We start from the raw sequence: 16,194 nt of genomic DNA, 5'->3' as shown, positions 1-16,194 counted from the left end.
AGTAGAGACAGGTTTCACCATGTTGGCCAGGCTAGTCTCAAACCGCTGACTTCAAGTGATCCACCCGCCTCAGCCTCCCAAAGTGCTGGGATTACAGGGATGAGCCACTGTGCTTGGCCAGATGTCTGACTGTTGCAAGCATCAAGACTGACTACAGACCTTGCCACTAGAGAGGAAAGGCTGGGCTCCCTCACCCTTTTCCCTGGAAGACCACATACCACAGGTCTCCCGTTTCTGCTCGCAAAGGGCTCCAGATGGTCTAGGAAGATTCACATCCCTAGCTGCAGGTTTTGGTCCCAAGGTCTCCAGGGTCACTTCTGTCCTTTTGGCATCATAGCTGGTTTGGATTTGAGGCTGGAGTCCTGGAGGCTGAGTTGGGGCTCCCCCACAGCTGATGAGGATGAATTTGTTGGGCCCACTACTGCCACTCTCTTTTCCCTTGGCAGTCAGTGCTGTGATGATGCTGTGAATATTAGCATTGTTGGGGATGGCCACTACTTGGGTGTTGGGCATGGTGGGGTGGTTAATAATCTTGATCCCAGCTGGAAACTTGCAAGAGTGGGGCTCTGCCACTTCCTTGGAGGCCTCTGCTTGATTAGGCTCCTGTTGGGCAGGGGATCTCTTGGGTTCCTCCTCTGATGTTTCACTTGGGGCATTTTGAACAGGAAGGGGCAGCCTCCGTCTTTTGAGAATCAATGGCCGACGGGGGCTGGTTTTCATTATGAATCTGCGTTTTCACTCTCCATTGAGAATCACAAGTGTGGACCCTGGAAAATGCAAATAGCAGCAAGATGTTAGAGATTTTTTAGGCTGAGAAGAGGTTTTTAGAGAAAGGTGCTCCTCTTTATATGACCAGGAACATGAGCCTAAAGGCCCAGGTAAATGTTCCACGGACTTTTTTTTTTTTTTTTTTGAGACGGAGTCTCACTGTCTTCCAGGCTGGAGTGCAGTGGCGCGATCTCTGCTCACTGCAAGCTCCACCTCCCGGGTTCACGCCATTCTCCTGCCTCAGCCTCCCGAGTAGCTGGGACTACAGGCGCCCGCCAACATACCCGGCTAATTTTTTTGTATTTTTAGTAGAGATGGGGTTTCACTGTGTTAGCCGGGATGGTCTCGATCTCCTGACCTCGTGATCCACCCGCCTCGGCCTCCCAAAGTGCTGGGATTATAGGCGTGAGCCACCATGCCCGGCCTCCATGGACTTTTGTAAAGACCTCAGATAATAAGGAGATAAGCTTTACTGACAAAAGAAGGCTAAAATTACAGCAGATAGAAGCAATTCAAAGGGCAGAAATGGGACTGGGTTGGAGATAAGACAAAGATCTCCTTCTTGAAGCTTCAGAATATTTAGCTACAGAAATGGATGGGATAGCTACAAATATGTGGAAATCTCTATAATTGCCTACTATAATATAAATAGATCACTTGCAATGACTGTACGGACAGGAATGGAAGATGCTAGAATAGGAAAGCATATGGTAATTAGGAGTCCTGACAAAACTCTGATCCCACAATCCATTCTAAGACACAGGCTTTTAATTTTTTTTTTTTTTTTTTTTGAGACAGAGTCTCACTTTGTCACCCAGGCTGGAGTGCAGTGGCGCGATCTCAGTTCACTGCAACCTCTGCCTCCTGGGTTTAAGCGAGTCCCATGTCTCAGCCTCCTGAGTAGCTGGGATTACAGATGCCCACCACCACGCCTTTTTTGTATTTTTAGTAGAGACAGGATTTCACCATGTTGCTCAGGCTGGTCTCAAACTCCTAACCTCAGGTGATCCACTCCGCTCGGCCTCCCAAAGTGCTGAGATTACAGGCATGGGCCACCGCGTCTGGCCAAGCCTTTTAATTTTTATATTACTTTGTAAATAGGACCAGTGCACACAGCATCAGGGAAGAAAGGCTGATTGTACTATTGCCACACTACTGGAAAAATCATCTCCCAGTTTACAAAACCTCACATAAAATGGAAACCTCTACTGAAGGCCCATGTAAAGTTGTGCAGCTTGCGCACTGAACAACTCTAGAGGGTGACATTTATTTCACAGGCTATTATACTTGCTCTAATTTAAAAAGAATGTTTTCTTTTACAATTTGTATTGTATTTATACAGCGGCATTTTAGTACTTGCATGTGGTTATACATATTTTAACTTTCTAAGCATGCCACTTTATTAATTTCCTTTCCAGAAATAAGACTATAACCCCTGTCTCCTTACTACCGGAATGAGCTATCATCAATACACTGAGGTGGTTCTGAAATGCTAACAGTGTAGTCTTTTTTTTTTTTAAGTCTTTCGTTGATTTAAAAAAAATTTTTTTTTTTTTGAGACGGAGTTTTGCTTGTGTCACCCAGGCTGGAGTGCAATGGCGCAATCTCAGCTCACTGCAACCTCCGCCTCCAGGGTCCAAGCAATTCTCCTGCCTCAGCCTCCCAAGTAGCTGCAATTACAGGCGTGCACCACCACACCCAGCTAATTTTTTTTTTTTTTTTTTTTTTTTTTTTAGTAGAAACAGGGTTTCACCATGTTTGTCAGGCTGGTCTTGAACTCCTCAGGTGATCCACCCACCTCGGCCTCCCAAAGTGCTGGGATTACAGGCATGAGCCACTGTGCCCGGACTTTTGTTGATTTTAATAGATACATGGAATACTCTACCATTAAGCAAAATTGTGTAATTCTATTTCATGGAACTTTGGAAGACAGAGGAATTGGCTGTCTCTTTTTTAGGACACGTATTCTCTCCCTGAAAAGCAACTGCACTTTTTTGACATTTGTCATCTGCATGGAGTTCACAGGCCCTCCACACCTCTACCTTCAAATCTCAGTTTTTCTTTCACCTCAGATCTTTCCAGGCTTCCCTCTCTCTCCGCATCAATCAGTAGATATTATTCCTCTTTTTCCACAGGATATCTAAGTCTTAATTTTCTCTTCTACTTCCTGCCCAGCCTGTTACTATTATTGCCAACACTTTCTTGCCCGGGAAACTTCCAGAGTGACTCCTCTGACCCATCCCCTTCCTGAGCGGGGAAATCTTGCTACATTCTCAAGAACCAGGAGAAGGGCCCTGCAAAAGGGTAGGTAAGATGGAGGCAGTGTTGCCTAGTGGTGAGAGAGCCTGGGAGCAGGGGAGTGTGTATGCAGGTTGGTCTTTGACTCAAATGTAGTATACGATACAAGCTCAGTCTTCAGCAGCCGCAGTCGGCCTAAGAAGGTCGGCCACCCCAGCCCTCCCGAGGCCGTGGGCAGGGTGCAGAGGTCAGACTTCCAGGGAAGGCCAAGGGGCGCTTTAAGTAGTGAGAAGGCCACGGCCAGGAGGTTGGATGCAGAAAAAATTTGCACCCTGGCTCAGATTCTTCCCGTATGGCCCAAACCTCCACTCGCGGCCCGTGCCCTCTGCTAGACGCCTTGACCTCCGCGCCCGGAGGCCTTGCTCCCCGCCTGTGCCCAGGCCAGGCCTGGGACTCCATTCCTGCATCCCGCTCACCTCTAGACTGCAGTCGCCGCCGCCGTTAGGCCGTCGCTCCGAAGGCGGGCTCCGGGCTCCTCCAACCCGGGGGCCGATCCAGGGCCCCGGACGGGGGCTCGCGCCGGACCGGCCGGGTCCCCGGCGGTACGGGCGGGGTGGGAACCCCGGGGGATCCCGGGAGGGGAGGGGGTCCCGGGCCGGGGCCGGGGGTGGGGTCTGGCACCGGAGCTTTCAGTTTGTTCCGCTGTTTGAAATTGGCGCCGGCGGAGCGTTAAGGTCACGTGACGGAACGTCGCCAATCGGCGCCGGGCTTGTCTCGGCATTCCGGGCTCGAAGGCTGTGCGGTCTGACGGGAGCTGCGGCCCAGTCCGGCCCGGGCTGGTAAGGCGGGCCGCAGGCCGGCTTGTGGGGGAAGAAGTGGCCGTGGGGCCGGGGAGGGGCCGGAGGGGTCCCCGCCGCGTGGGTGGGCGAGCGGAGGGAGAGTTTGGGGACGCGCGGAAGCGGCGTGACAGGCCCGGATCCCTGGGCCCGCTTTCCCTGCCGCGCTAGTCACGCCAGGCGGCACGCCCCCGCTTGCCCTCAGGCTGCTCTGCTCCCCTTTTCAAAGGTCGGCTTTAGTTGATTTCCTTCCTGCGGGAAATCGTACCCCATTTTCCTACAGTGAACGATCGTCTGCTGCCCCCGATTGGACTGAGTTCCTTTGAGGGCTGCGTATTATCTCAGCTTTCTTCCATCTTGAAAAATGTCGGCACCATGAACCCTACCGCAGTGCGGAATCTTCAAGTACTGACCTGTCTTTTGCCCCTCCCAAAGCCAAGCCTTCGGATATAATAGACCGTAGTGCTTTATTTATTTACTTAGTCAACCAGTCTAGTTGAGCAACTGCTATGCGCCAGGCACCTCTAGGCCCTGAAGATACAATGGCAGACAAGGTTCTTTCCTTCCCCTGAGCTCACAGCCCAATCCTGGAAGAGGGGCACAGACATTTTAAAAGAATCAAATAAACAAATGTGGGCTGGGCATAGTGGCTCACGCCTGTAATCCCAGCACTTTGGGAGGCCGAGGCAGGCGGATCACTTGAGGTCACGAGTTCGAGACCAGCCTGGCAACATAGTGAAACCGCTTCTCTACTAAAAATTAGCCGGGCGTGATGGTGCGTGCCTGTAGTCCCAGCTACTCTGGAGGCTGAAGTGGAAGGATCACCTGAGGCCGAGAGGTGGTGGCTATGGTGAGCCGTGATCACACCACTGCACTCCAGCCTGGGCGACAGAGGGAGACACCCGTCTCCAAAACAAACAAACAAATGTGGAATTATTGCTGTAAATTGAAACATTAGAGGTTAATGATACTTTGAGTATTTATAATAACGAGATCTTGAGAGGTAGGACAGGAAAGGCTTTTCTAATGAGAGCTTGGTGTGAGATCTGATGCCTTTTACAAAGAAAGGAGGGAACTCCTCTAAGCAGAGGGAATCAGGCGTGTAAAGGCTGGATGGCAGGAGGAAGCACAGTGAGTACAAGGGCTAAGGAATATCTGAGGGGTTTGAGCTAATCGACCTGAATGGAGTGTGGTGTGAGTTGAAGCTGGAGCCGGAGGAAGCAGGGCCTTAGCCATACTGAGAAGTTTTGTACTTATCCAAGAATTAAAGGAAACCAATCATAAGCTTTAAGCAGAAGTGAACCCAGGTCCCTCTGTAGCGGGGATTGCTAGAGTGGATTAGGGCAGAACAGTTGGATATTACAATACTCCAGGCAAGAACTGCTGGAGCTTGAAAAAGGGTGGCGGGGAGAGAGAGAGAGGAAGAGAAAGAAGGAGACAGAGTGAAAAAGGGGCATTACAAAAACATGTTTAAGAGATAAAGTTGACAGGGCTTGATGGTGGGTTGGATGGGAGATAGAAGTGTCAAGATTTTTAGCTGCATAACTGAAGGAATAATGACACTATTCCCTGACCAAGGGCCCTGGAAGATAATCACTGGCCAAGGAGGGCGGGAGGTGGTCAGGAGAATGATCATGAATTCAGTTTTTATTTTTTTACTACAAAGCAATGCTCAGAATGAGTTCAGTTTTTTTTTAATTATGTATTTATTTTTATTTATCTTTTTATTTTTTAGATACAGGGTCTTGCTCTGTCCCCCAGGCTGAAGTCCAGTGGCGTGACCTTGGCTCACTACAACCTCAGCTCACTACAACCTCAACCTCCTGGGCTCAGGTGATCCTCCCACCTCAGTTTCCAGAATGGCTGGGACCCCCTACAGGCACACGCCACTACACCCATCTAATTTTTGTATTTTTTGTAGAGATAGGGTCTCACTCTGTTGCCTAGATTGATTTTGAACTATTTGGCTCAAGTGATCCTCCCACCTTCACCTTCCAAAGTGTTGACATTACAGGCATGAGCCACTGTGCCCGGCCAAGTTCAGTTTTAAACTTGTTGAATTTTTTTTTCTTTTCTTTTTTTGGAACAAGGTTCTGGTTCTGTCATTCAGGCTGGAGTTCAGTGGCGCGATCTTGGCTCACTGCAACCTCCACCTCCTGGGCTCAAGTGATCTGCCCACCTCAGCCTCCTGAGTAGCTGGGACTACAGGTGCACACAACCGTGCCCACCTGATTTTCTGTATTTTTTGTAGAGTTTGGGTTTCACTGTCTTGCCCAGGCTGGTCTCAAACTCATGAGCTCAAGCGATCCGCCCACCCCGGCCTCTGAAATTGCTGGGATTACAGGCATAAGCCACTGCACTCAGCCTTACACATGTTGAATTTGAGGTGCGTTTGAAATATCTAGTTGCTGTTCAGGTAGGTAATGGGATATTTGGGTCCCAAACTTAAGGAATTCTAAAATGAATATATAAATATTAAAGTCATCCACTTCTAGGTGGATACTGAAATACAGGCAGATGAGTTTGCCTAAGAAAAGTACATAGAGTGAGAACAGCTCCAAGCACAACCAGAGGGGAAGGACTTAGACAGCAGAATGAACTGACCTCTAATTAGAGCAGAAAGAAGATAGATGTTGATATGCATAGGTTTGTATGTTTGGTTTCTGGAAAACGAGAGTATTTCCTTTGATGTCTTCTGTATTCTTTGTTAAGTAGGAAGTAAAGTCATTTGTTAAGAGAAAAGGGGTGTTCTGAAGTTCTAAGAAAGTGGGCAGGGTGTGGTGATTCACATGTAATCCTAGCACTTTGGGAGGCTGAGGGAGGAGAATCACTTGAGCCCAGGAGTTCAAGACCAGCCTGGACAACACAGCAAGACCTCATCTCTACAAAAAATAAAATAAGAAACTAACCAGGTGCGGTGGTGCTTGTCTATATGCCCAGCTATTCGGGAGGCTGAGGCAAGAGGATCTCTCGAGCCCAGGAGTTTGAGGCTGCAGTGAGCTATGATCATGTCACTGTACTCCAGCCTGGGCAACAGAACAGGACCCCATCTCTAAAAATAATTTTAAAAAGTAAAATAAAAATGTTCAGGCTGGGCGTGGTGGCTCACGCCTGTAATCCCAGCACTTTGGGAGGCCGAGGTGGGCAGATCACCTGAGGTTAGGTGTTCAAGACCAGCCTGGCCAACGTGGCAAAACCCCATCTCTACTAAAAAATACTACAATTAGCTGGGTGTGGTGAGGGCACCTGTAATCCCAGCTACTTGGGAGGGTGAGGCAGGAGAATCCCTTGGACCCAGGAGGAGGTTGCAGTGAGCCAAGATCGTGCTACTGCACTCCAGCCTGGGCAACAGAGTGAGACTTCGTCTCAAACAAAAAAAATTTCCACTTTATTTATTTATTTATTTTGAGATAGGGTCTGTCTGTCACCTAGGCTAGAGTGCAGTGGCACAATCATAGCTCACCATATCTTCAAATTCACAGGCTCAAGTGATCTTTCCACCTCAGCCTCCCAAGTAGCTGGTACTACAGGTACATGCCAACATGCCAAGCTAATTATTCTTTTAAATTTTTAGTAGAGACAAGGTCTCACTATGTTGCCCAGGCTGGTCTTGAGTTCCTGGCCTCAAGCAGTCCTCCCATCTCAGCCTCCTAAAGTTCTGGGATTACAGGCGTGAGCTACTGCACCTAGCTTGGAGAAGTTTTAAGATAATCTTTGTGGAGAATGAGTTGATCAAGGAAACAGGATTGCTGAGCCACGTACCCGTTTGAAGCTGATGACTTTCAGCAAGTCATGAATTTCAAAACTATAGCCATTGTTACCAGTGTTATCTTTTCACTGGATTCCTGTGGTAGCTTTTTGTTTGTTTGTTTTCTAGACTGAATCTCGCTCTGTTGCCCAGGCTGGAGTGCAGTGGCGTGATCTCGGCTCACTGCAACCTCCGCCTCCCAGATTCAAGTGATTGTCCTGTCTCAGCCTCCTGAGTAGCTGAGATTATAGGTGTGTGCCATGACACCTGGCTAATTTTTGTATTTTTAGTAGAGACGGAGTTTCACCATGTTGGGCAGGCTGGTCTTGAACTCCTGACTTCAAGTAATCTGCCCACCTCGGCCCCCTAAACTGCTGGTATTACAGGCGTGAGCCACTGCCCAGCCTCTCTATACTTTTTATTCCTTTCCAACTAGAACGTAAGCACCACAAGGGCAGAGGTTTTATGTTATTCTCTGGTATATATTTTCAGCACCTGGAACAGTGCCTAGCACACAGTAGGCACTCAGTAAATATTTCTCAAGTGAATGAATGAATGAATGAACAAATGGATATATATACTTTTTGTGTTTTTCATAAGATGTTAGTTCCTTAAGAATAGAAACTTTGAGGCCGGGCGCGGTGGCTCAAGCCTGTAATCCCAGCACTTTGGGAGGCCGAGGCGGGCGGATCACGAGGTCAGGAGATCGAGACCATCCTGGCTAACACGGTGAAACCCCGTCTCTACTAAAAATACAAAAAATTAGCCGGGCGTGTTGGCGGGCGCCTGTAGTCCCAGCTACTCGGGAGGCTGAGGCAGGAGAATGGCGTGAACCCGGGAGCCGGAGCTTGCAGTGAGCCGAGATCGCGCCACTGCACTCCAGCCTGGGCAACAGAGCGAGACTCCGTCTCAAAAAAAAAAAAAAAAGAATAGAAACTTTGGCTGGACATGGTGGCTCACGCCTGTAATCCCAGCACTTTGGGAGGCCGAGGCGGGTGGATCACGAGGTCAGGAGTTCGAGACCAGCCTGGTCAACATAGTGAAACCCCATCTCTACTAAAAATACAAAAATTAGCTAGGCATGGTGGCGTGCACCTGTAGTCCCAGCAGCTCATGAAGCTGAGGCAGGAGAATTGCTTGAACCCGGGAAGTAGAGGTTGTGGTGAGCCAAGATTGCGCCACTGTACTCTAGCCTGCGTAACAGAGCGAGACTGCATCAAAAAAAAAAAAAAAAAAAGAATGGAAACTGTATCCTTTTTTTTCTTAACCTGTATCTCTACTGCCTAGTCATGTAAGTCAAAGCGTGTTATTTTTTGTTGTTGATTGAGTGGATCACAAATGCATAGAACCAACCTGCTGTGTTGTGTGACTTTCCAGCATGCTCAGCTGCAACTCTCATTTACCTCTCTACCTACTGCATTCAACCTTGTGTCCCACCATTCCACTGAAGAAGCCCTTACTAAAGTTGATCTGGGCCAGGCGTGGTGGCTCATGCCTGTAATCCCAACACTTTGGGTGGCCGAGGCAGAAGGATTGCTTGAGCCTAGGAGTTCCAGACTAGTCTGGGCAACAAAGCAAGACTCTGTCTCTACAAAAAATAAATAAATAAAACTTTAAAAAAAGATGCTCTAGGCACCTTGTGAGAAAAGTCGAGTTGGAGATGGGGGTGGAAAAAGGAAGCAGGGAACTCAGTTAGAAGGCTACCAGAGGGGCCAGGCATGGTGGCTCACGCTTGTAACCCCAGCACTTTGGGAGGCCGAGGCAGGCAGATCAGTTGAGGTCTCAACTGAGTTCAAGACCAACCTGGCCAAAATGGTGCAACCTCATCTCTACTTAAAATATAAAAATTAGCCGAGCATTGTGGCAGGCGACTATAATCCCACCTACTGGGGAGGCTGAGGCTGGAGAATTGCTTGAACCTGGCAGGTGGAGGTTGCAGTGAGCCAAGATCAAGCTACTGCACTCCAGCCTGGGCGAAAGAGTGAGACTCCGTCTCAAAAGATAAAAGTATAGAGAAAAATCCAACAGGTCAAGGGGTTGAGTTGACTGTTATTTTAGACATAGTTGTTAGGGAAGGCCTATCTAAAGTATTGCTAGTAATTCCAGCATTTTGGAAGGCTAAGGAGGGAAGGATTGGTTGAGCCCAGGAGTTGAGACCAGCCTAGGCAACACAGTGAGACTTCATCTCTATAAAAAATGTTTTAAAAAAAGTTAACCAGGTGCAGTGTGCTCGCTTGTAGTTCCAGCTACTCAGGAAGCTGATGTGAGAGGATCGCTTGGGCTTTAGAGGTCGAGGCTGCAATGATCCATGATCACACCACTGCACTCCAGCCTGGGTGACAGAGCGAGGCCCTGTCTCAAAAAAAAAAAAAAAAAAAAAAAAGACCTAGAAAACCTGGGGTGTGTTGGCTCATACCTGTAATCCCAGCACTTTCGGAGGCTGAGGTGCACAGATAACTTGAGCTCAGGAATTCAAGACTAGCCTGGGCAGCACCGCGAAACCCTATTTCTACAAAAATACGAAAATTAGCCAGCGCTGTGGCACGTGCTGTAGTCCTAGCTACTTGGGAGGCTGAGGTGGGAGGATCACCTGAGCCTGGGAGGTCAAGGCTGTAGTGAGCCGTGATCATGCTACTGTACTCTAGCCTAGGTGACATATGAGACCCTATCTCGAAAAAAAGAAAAAAAAGAAAATGGGAACACTGGCTGGCTGGATATTTGTTAATGTTAAATAATTTATGTATTTAATCGTATTAATGGGAAGGATAGAATATGTTTTCTTCTTTTTTTTTTTTTAAGATGGAGTTTCACTCTTGTTGCCCAGGCTGGAGTGCAATGGCGTGATCTCTGCTCACCACAATCTCTACCTCCTGAGTTCAAGCAATTCTCCTGCCTCAGCCTTCGAGTAGCTGGGATTACAGGCATGCGCCACCACGCCCAGCTAATTTTGTATTTTTCGTAGAGACAGGGTTTCTCCATGTTGGTCAGGCTGGTCTCGAACTCCCGACCTCAGGTGATCCACCCGCCTTGGCCTTCTAAAGTGCTGGGATTACAGGCATGAGCCACCGCGCCCGGCCGAATATATTTTCTTCCAAATAATCCAGGGATAGAAGTGGCTAGGGGTGTAGCTGGGTCAGGATTAGCCTGGCCGATAGTTATTGGAGCTGGATGATTGGTACACAGGGCCCATTATATTATTCAGTATACTTTAGTGTATATTTGACATTATCTGGAGTGAAAATTTTTTTAAAAGCCAGGTGGGATCAAATTCTTCTGCTTAAAGTCCAAACTCATATGGTGTCACCTGTTTTTTGTTTGTTTGTTTGTTTGTTTTGGAGACAAGTCTCGCTTTGTCTCCCAGGCTGGAGTGCAGTGGTGCAATCTCGGCTCACTGTAACCTCCACCTCCCAGGTTCAAGCGATTCTCCTGCCTCAGTCTCCCATGTAGCTGGGATTACAGGCATGCACCACCACACCCGGCTAATCTTTTTTGTTTGTTTGTTTGTTTGTTTGTTTGAGACAGAGTCTAGCTCTGCTGCCCAGGCTGGAGTACAGTTGCACAATCTCAGCTCATTGCAACCTCCGCCTCCTGGGTTCAAGTGATCCTCAGCCTCCTGAGTAGCTGGGACTACAGGAATGTGCCACCACGCCCAGCTAATTTTTGTATTTTTAGTAGAGGTGGGATTTTGCCATGTTGGCCAGGCTGGCCTTGAACTCCTGGCCTAAAGTGATTAGCCTGCCTCAGCCTCCCAAAGTGCTGGGATTACAGGCGTGAGCCACCACTCCCAGCCTAACTTGTATTTTTAGTAGAGATGAAGTTTCACCATGTTGGCCAGCCTGGTCTCGAACTCCTGACCTCAGGTGATCCGCCTGCCTCAGCCTCCCAAAGTGCTGGGATTACAGGTGTAAGCCCCCTCACCCAGCCATGTCACCTATTTTTTTTTTTTTTTTTACCTCAGCCTGACACCATGTTTATCCTCAGTTCTTGCCATTTATCTTCTCATACTCTGTGTCCGGATACATTGAATTTATAATTCCCAGAATCCACAATACTCCGTCTCGTCTCCATTCCTTTGTGTACGCTCTTCCTCAGGTTGGAGTGCCCTCCTTGCTTTGTTTCTTCTATGCCTTTCATACCTAGGTCAGGTATCTCCCTTTCCAGAAAGCCTCCTTTGGAATGAACGGAACCATATTGTATTCTCATACTGTGTTGTAAATGTCTGTTTCCCTTTGCTAGACTTTCAGCTCCTTGAAACAGGGATGACCTCTGTATCACTACAAGTGCTTGGCACTCAGTTAATGATTGTTGAATAAATGGTTATTCATCTTTAAATTCCCAGCACCCAGCATGACACTTAGCACATACTCAATAAATGTTCGTTAGATGAATGTTGCATATGAATATTGTGTTTTGCTTGGTGGTTGTAGCTATAGGAGGCCGTGCCCCCCACAGCCTTGAGGTTTATGGTAGAATTGGCTGGCAGAGGATCAGGAAGAACTAGGGAATTATCTGAATTATTTGCTCCCAGCTTTTGTTTCTTCTCTACAGGCATGGGTTGGATTTGGAGCCTATCCCCCAACCCGAAGGCTAACAGCATCATGTGGTTACTAACTGTTCCTCATTCACCGGTTGATGCCTCCCAGAAAAAAACGCCGCCAGCCCTCCCAGAAAGCCCCGCTGCTGTTCCGCCAACAACCACTGGAGGGCCCCAAACACAGCTGTGCATCTACACAACTTCCCATCACTCACACTCGACAGGTGCCCAGCAAGCCCATTGACCACAGCACCATCACTTCCTGGGTAGGCCCATGAGATTATTACTTTGACTTTTTTTTTTTTTTTTTGAGACTGTATCGCCCAGGCTAGAGCACAGTGGCGCGATCTTGGCTCACTGCAAGCTCCGCCTCCTGGGTTCATGCCATTCTCCTGCCTCAGCCTCCCGAGGAGCTGGGACTACAGGCGCCCGCCACCACGCCCGGCTAATTTTTTTGTATTTTCAGTAGAGACGGGGTTTCACCGTGTTAGCCAGGATGGTCTCGATCTGCTGACCTCGTGATCTGCCTGCCTCGGCCTCCCAAAGTGCTGGGATTATAGGCGTGAACCACCGCGCCCAGCCTACTTTGACTTTTATTCTGTTAGGTTTTCCAGAATGCTGACTCTTCTGCCCCTTGAACCAGGGCCTCCAAAGAATAAGATTCATGGGGGCAGGGGCAAGGAGTTAATGTATTCTTTCTGTCTGTGGCCAGCCGTCTTCCCTGGTACATCTTCTTTTCTCAGTTCAAACTGAGGAATGGGTTAGTTGGAACTGGAGTCTTTCTCTTCCCCTATTTTCCTCTGAAAGAGTTCAGTGTAAAAGTTTTTTACCCATTAGCTGGGTGAGAATGCCAGATAAATGGCAGAACAAGTTAAAAATGAGATTGTTCCCTCAACTTCATCTGAAAGGTGGAGTATTTGGCTAGATACTCTGTTTATTGTTTAATGGATTGAACCTTGAAAAATAAAAACCCCATAAGAATAGCATATGTCATATTTTGACCGCTTAAAAGCCCTGGGAAGAGAGGCCAGGTGTGGTGGCTCATGTTTGTAATCCTAGAACTTTGGGAGGCCAAAGGCAGGAGGATGGCTTGAGCCCAGGAGTTCAAGACCAGCCTGAGCAACATGGTGAAACCCCATCTTTACTAAAAATATTAATAGAAAAATTAGCTGGGCATGGTGGTGCACACCTGTAGTCCCAGCTACTTGGGAGGCTAAGGTGCGCAGATCTCTTGAGCCGGGAGGTCAAGGCTGTAGTGAGCCAAGATTGCGCTACTGCACTCCAGCCTGGGCAACAGCATGAGACCCTGTCTCAAAGAAAATAAAAAAAATAAAAAAATAGAAACCCTGGGAAGAGAATATAGCTACTATACAACAGGAAAGTAGTATAGTAAAAGGGCCAGACAAAAGCATAAGCTTGGCTTAGGAGTATTTAATAAATGTAACTTATTCAGGACTGCTTGGAAGAACCATAATACCTGCTACAGGATTGTGGAAGAAACCTAAACATCAGAATCCTGTGGATGAGAGTAGGAATGAACATTTATTGAATATTCATTATATGCCAGGTCCTCTGCTAGTTCTCACACCCTATGCTTGGAGTTGGCTATTCATTAACTGAGGGCCTTCTTTGTTCCAGGCATTCTGCTAGGTGCTGGAAATCAAGAACAAGACCACTGGTCCCTACCCTCATGATAAGGGTCCCTACCCTTATTTAAAGATAAATAAGTTATATCTAGGCCAGGCGTTGTGGCTTACGCCTGTAATCCCAGCACTTTGGGAGGCTGAGGTGGGTGGATCACTTGAGGTCAGGAGTTTGAGAGCAGTCTGGCCAACACAGTGAAACCCTGACTCTACTAAAAATACAAAAATTGGCTGGGCGCCGTGGCTCATGCCTGTAATCCCAGCACTTTGGAAGGCTGAGGCGGGTGGATCACCTGAGGTCAGGAGTTCAAGGTCAGCCTGGTCAACATGGTAAAATCCCGTCTCTACTAAAAATACAAAAATTAACTGGGCGTGGTGGTGCGCACCTATATTCCCAGCTATACGGGAAGCTGAGGCAGCAGAATTGCTTGCATCAGGGAGGCGGAGGTTGCAGTGAGCAGAGACGTGCCATTGCACTCCAGCCTGGGCGACAAGAGCAAAACTCTGTCTCCAAAAAAAAAAAAAAATACCTGGGCGTGGTGGCAGGCGCCTGTAGTCCCGGCTACTCGGGAAGCTGAAGCAGGAGAATCACTTGAACTGGGAGACAGAGGTTGCAGTGAGCCGAGATGGTGCCACTGCATTCCAGCCTAGACGTCGGAGTGAGACTCCATCCCAGGGGAAAAAAAAAAGTTATATCCATATGGTGTGATGAAGTGAAAGAGACATCGTCCCCTTTCCTACACATGAGGAAGCTGAAGGCCAGAGAGATGGAATAATTTGCCCAAAGCTTCCTGTTATTATGCCATTAGACAGTTATTTTAGTTTTGTGTTCATTACTACAGTAGACCCCGATTTAAGAGTCTGGTCATCAGATATAGTTTCCTGTCTTAGGTTAGAACTTAGTTAGGCTCACCTCACTTTTTTTTTTTTTTTTTTTTTTTTAAGGTATCACCTGATTTTGATACAACAGCAGGAAGCTTGTTCCCAGCCTACCAGAAACACTACCACCAAAACCGGGGGAGACATTCAAGTCGAAAATCTACCACCTCCAAGTTTCCACATCTAACTTTTGAGAGTCCGCAATTTTCCAGTTCAGAGACATTGGCGATCCCCTTAATCCGAGAGTGCCCCAGTCAATCAGAAAAGGATGTTTCCAGAAGACCCTTAGTTCCAGTGCTCAGTCCCCAAAGCTGTGGGAACATATCAGCGCAGGCACTTCAGAGCTTACCTTATGTGTTCATTCCACCTGATATCCAGACCCCAGAGTCATCGTCTGCGAAGGAAGAACTAATTCCCCAAGATCAGAAGGAAAACAGCCTTCTAAGCTGCTCTCTTCACACTGGCACTCCTAATAGCCCAGAGCCTGGACCTGTTCTGGTTAAAGACACCCCCGAGGACAAGTATGGAATAAAGGTCACGTGGAGGAGACGACAGCACCTGCTTGCTTACCTCAGGGAGAGAGGGAAGCTGAGCAGAAGCCAATTCCTTGTGAAAAGCTGACTGCCATCAGTAATCTCAATAGAAAAGAGATATGTTTTCTGGAGTCATAAAGGAATTCAATTCCCAGGGGTTTTTTGTTTGTTTGTTTGTTTTTTGAGATGTAATATTGCTCTGTTGCCCAGGCTGGAGTGCAGTGGTATGATCTCACCTTACTGCAACCTCCACTTCCTGGGTTCAAGCGATTCTCCTGCCTCAGCCTCCCCAGTAGCTGGGATTACAGGCACCAGCTACCATGCCTGGCTAATTTTTTTGTATTTTTAGTAGAGACGGGGTTTCTCCATGTTGGCCAGGCTGGTTTCAAAATCCTGACCTCAAGTCATCTGCTGGCCTTGACCTTACAAAGTGCTGGCCCAGCCGAGATTTGTTTTCTAAGATACTTTGTGTCATGAACAGTTCAGTTTAGTGTCATGAACTATTCACTTCATATTTTTCTTGTATTAAATGTTTAAATTTTTAAAATATCTTGTAGTAACTCTTTAAAATGTATGTAAGTAAATGGCTGCAGAAAGTTTTTTTAGAGAATCCTGCTTCTGTCAGTAATACAGCAATATTACCCCATCCACTAAAGGTCTTTGTTTCCTTAACCACTACTCATTAATCCTTAATCACCTCAAACTAATTCATTCTGCATTTTTGAGTACCAACTCTTGTCAGGCTCAGTGGCAGCTTCTATGACCTGATGGATGGAAAAAAATCAAACTCTGTGACTCTGGTTGACTGCCACCTCTGCAACCTTGACTCATCTGCTGAAAAGGCAGAAGAAAGGGCAGCAAGCCCTGTTTTAGGGACTACATGAGATCAGGGGAGATAAAGGGGACATAGATGAGTTCTTTAAGATTGCTTGTGTTTTGAGTTTTTGTTTCTAACTGAAGAAATCTGTCAATATTAAATAGGGTGGGAAAATGGCTTCTTAGAATAACTGTTCAA

General features: G+C 47.5%; 2 protein-coding genes across 19 annotated transcripts in view; one reads left to right on the top strand and one right to left on the bottom strand.

Moving 5' to 3' along the window:
- Positions 1–3,738, bottom strand: part of FOXM1 (forkhead box M1) — a 19,548-nt gene extending 15,810 nt beyond the window's left edge. For 12 of the 14 annotated variants that reach the window (XM_055281078.2, XM_055281079.2, XM_055281082.2 and 9 more), the window contains exons 1-2: positions 3,483–3,738; positions 219–767 (exon numbers count right to left, since the gene is read on the bottom strand). In XM_055281078.2, coding sequence (XP_055137053.1) covers positions 219–720 — 502 coding nt within the window. In that variant the 5' untranslated portion in view covers positions 721–767; positions 3,483–3,738. The remainder of the gene's footprint in view (positions 1–218; positions 768–3,482) is intronic. The other 2 variants (XM_063639875.1, XM_063639877.1) reach the window with 1 other exon arrangement.
- RHNO1 (RAD9-HUS1-RAD1 interacting nuclear orphan 1) lies at positions 2,822–16,194 on the top strand. Of its 5 annotated transcripts, XM_055281101.2 has the most exons (4): positions 3,769–3,845; positions 5,578–5,675; positions 12,139–12,390; positions 14,713–16,194. In XM_055281101.2, exons 3-4 carry the CDS (start codon positions 12,223–12,225, stop codon positions 15,265–15,267), a joined length of 723 nt encoding a protein of 240 aa, XP_055137076.1. In that variant the 5' UTR covers positions 3,769–3,845; positions 5,578–5,675; positions 12,139–12,222; the 3' UTR covers positions 15,268–16,194. The 5 variants fall into 5 exon arrangements, with proteins under 5 accessions (XP_063496031.1, XP_063496030.1, XP_055137076.1 ...); XM_063639961.1 differs by lacking the exons at positions 3,769–3,845; positions 5,578–5,675 and adding an exon at positions 2,822–3,072; XM_063639960.1 differs by lacking the exon at positions 5,578–5,675 and having other exon boundaries at positions 3,766–3,845; positions 12,119–12,390.

The sequence above is a fragment of the Symphalangus syndactylus genome, chromosome 5 (genome assembly GCF_028878055.3).
Source record: "Symphalangus syndactylus isolate Jambi chromosome 5, NHGRI_mSymSyn1-v2.1_pri, whole genome shotgun sequence".
Classification (NCBI taxonomy): domain Eukaryota; kingdom Metazoa; phylum Chordata; class Mammalia; order Primates; family Hylobatidae; genus Symphalangus; species Symphalangus syndactylus.
Note: the sequence above shows the minus strand (reverse complement) of the source record. Positions and strands in the feature narration are given on the sequence as shown.

Coding starts and splice junctions, on each gene's coding strand:
- RHNO1 (XM_063639961.1), top strand. CDS start 12,223: ATGCCTCCCAGAAAAAAACGCCGCCAGCCCTCCCAGAAAGCCCCGCTG. Junction 12,391..14,712: donor ACAGCACCATCACTTCCTGG/GTAGGCCCATGA, acceptor TTTTTTTTTAAG/GTATCACCTGATTTTGATAC.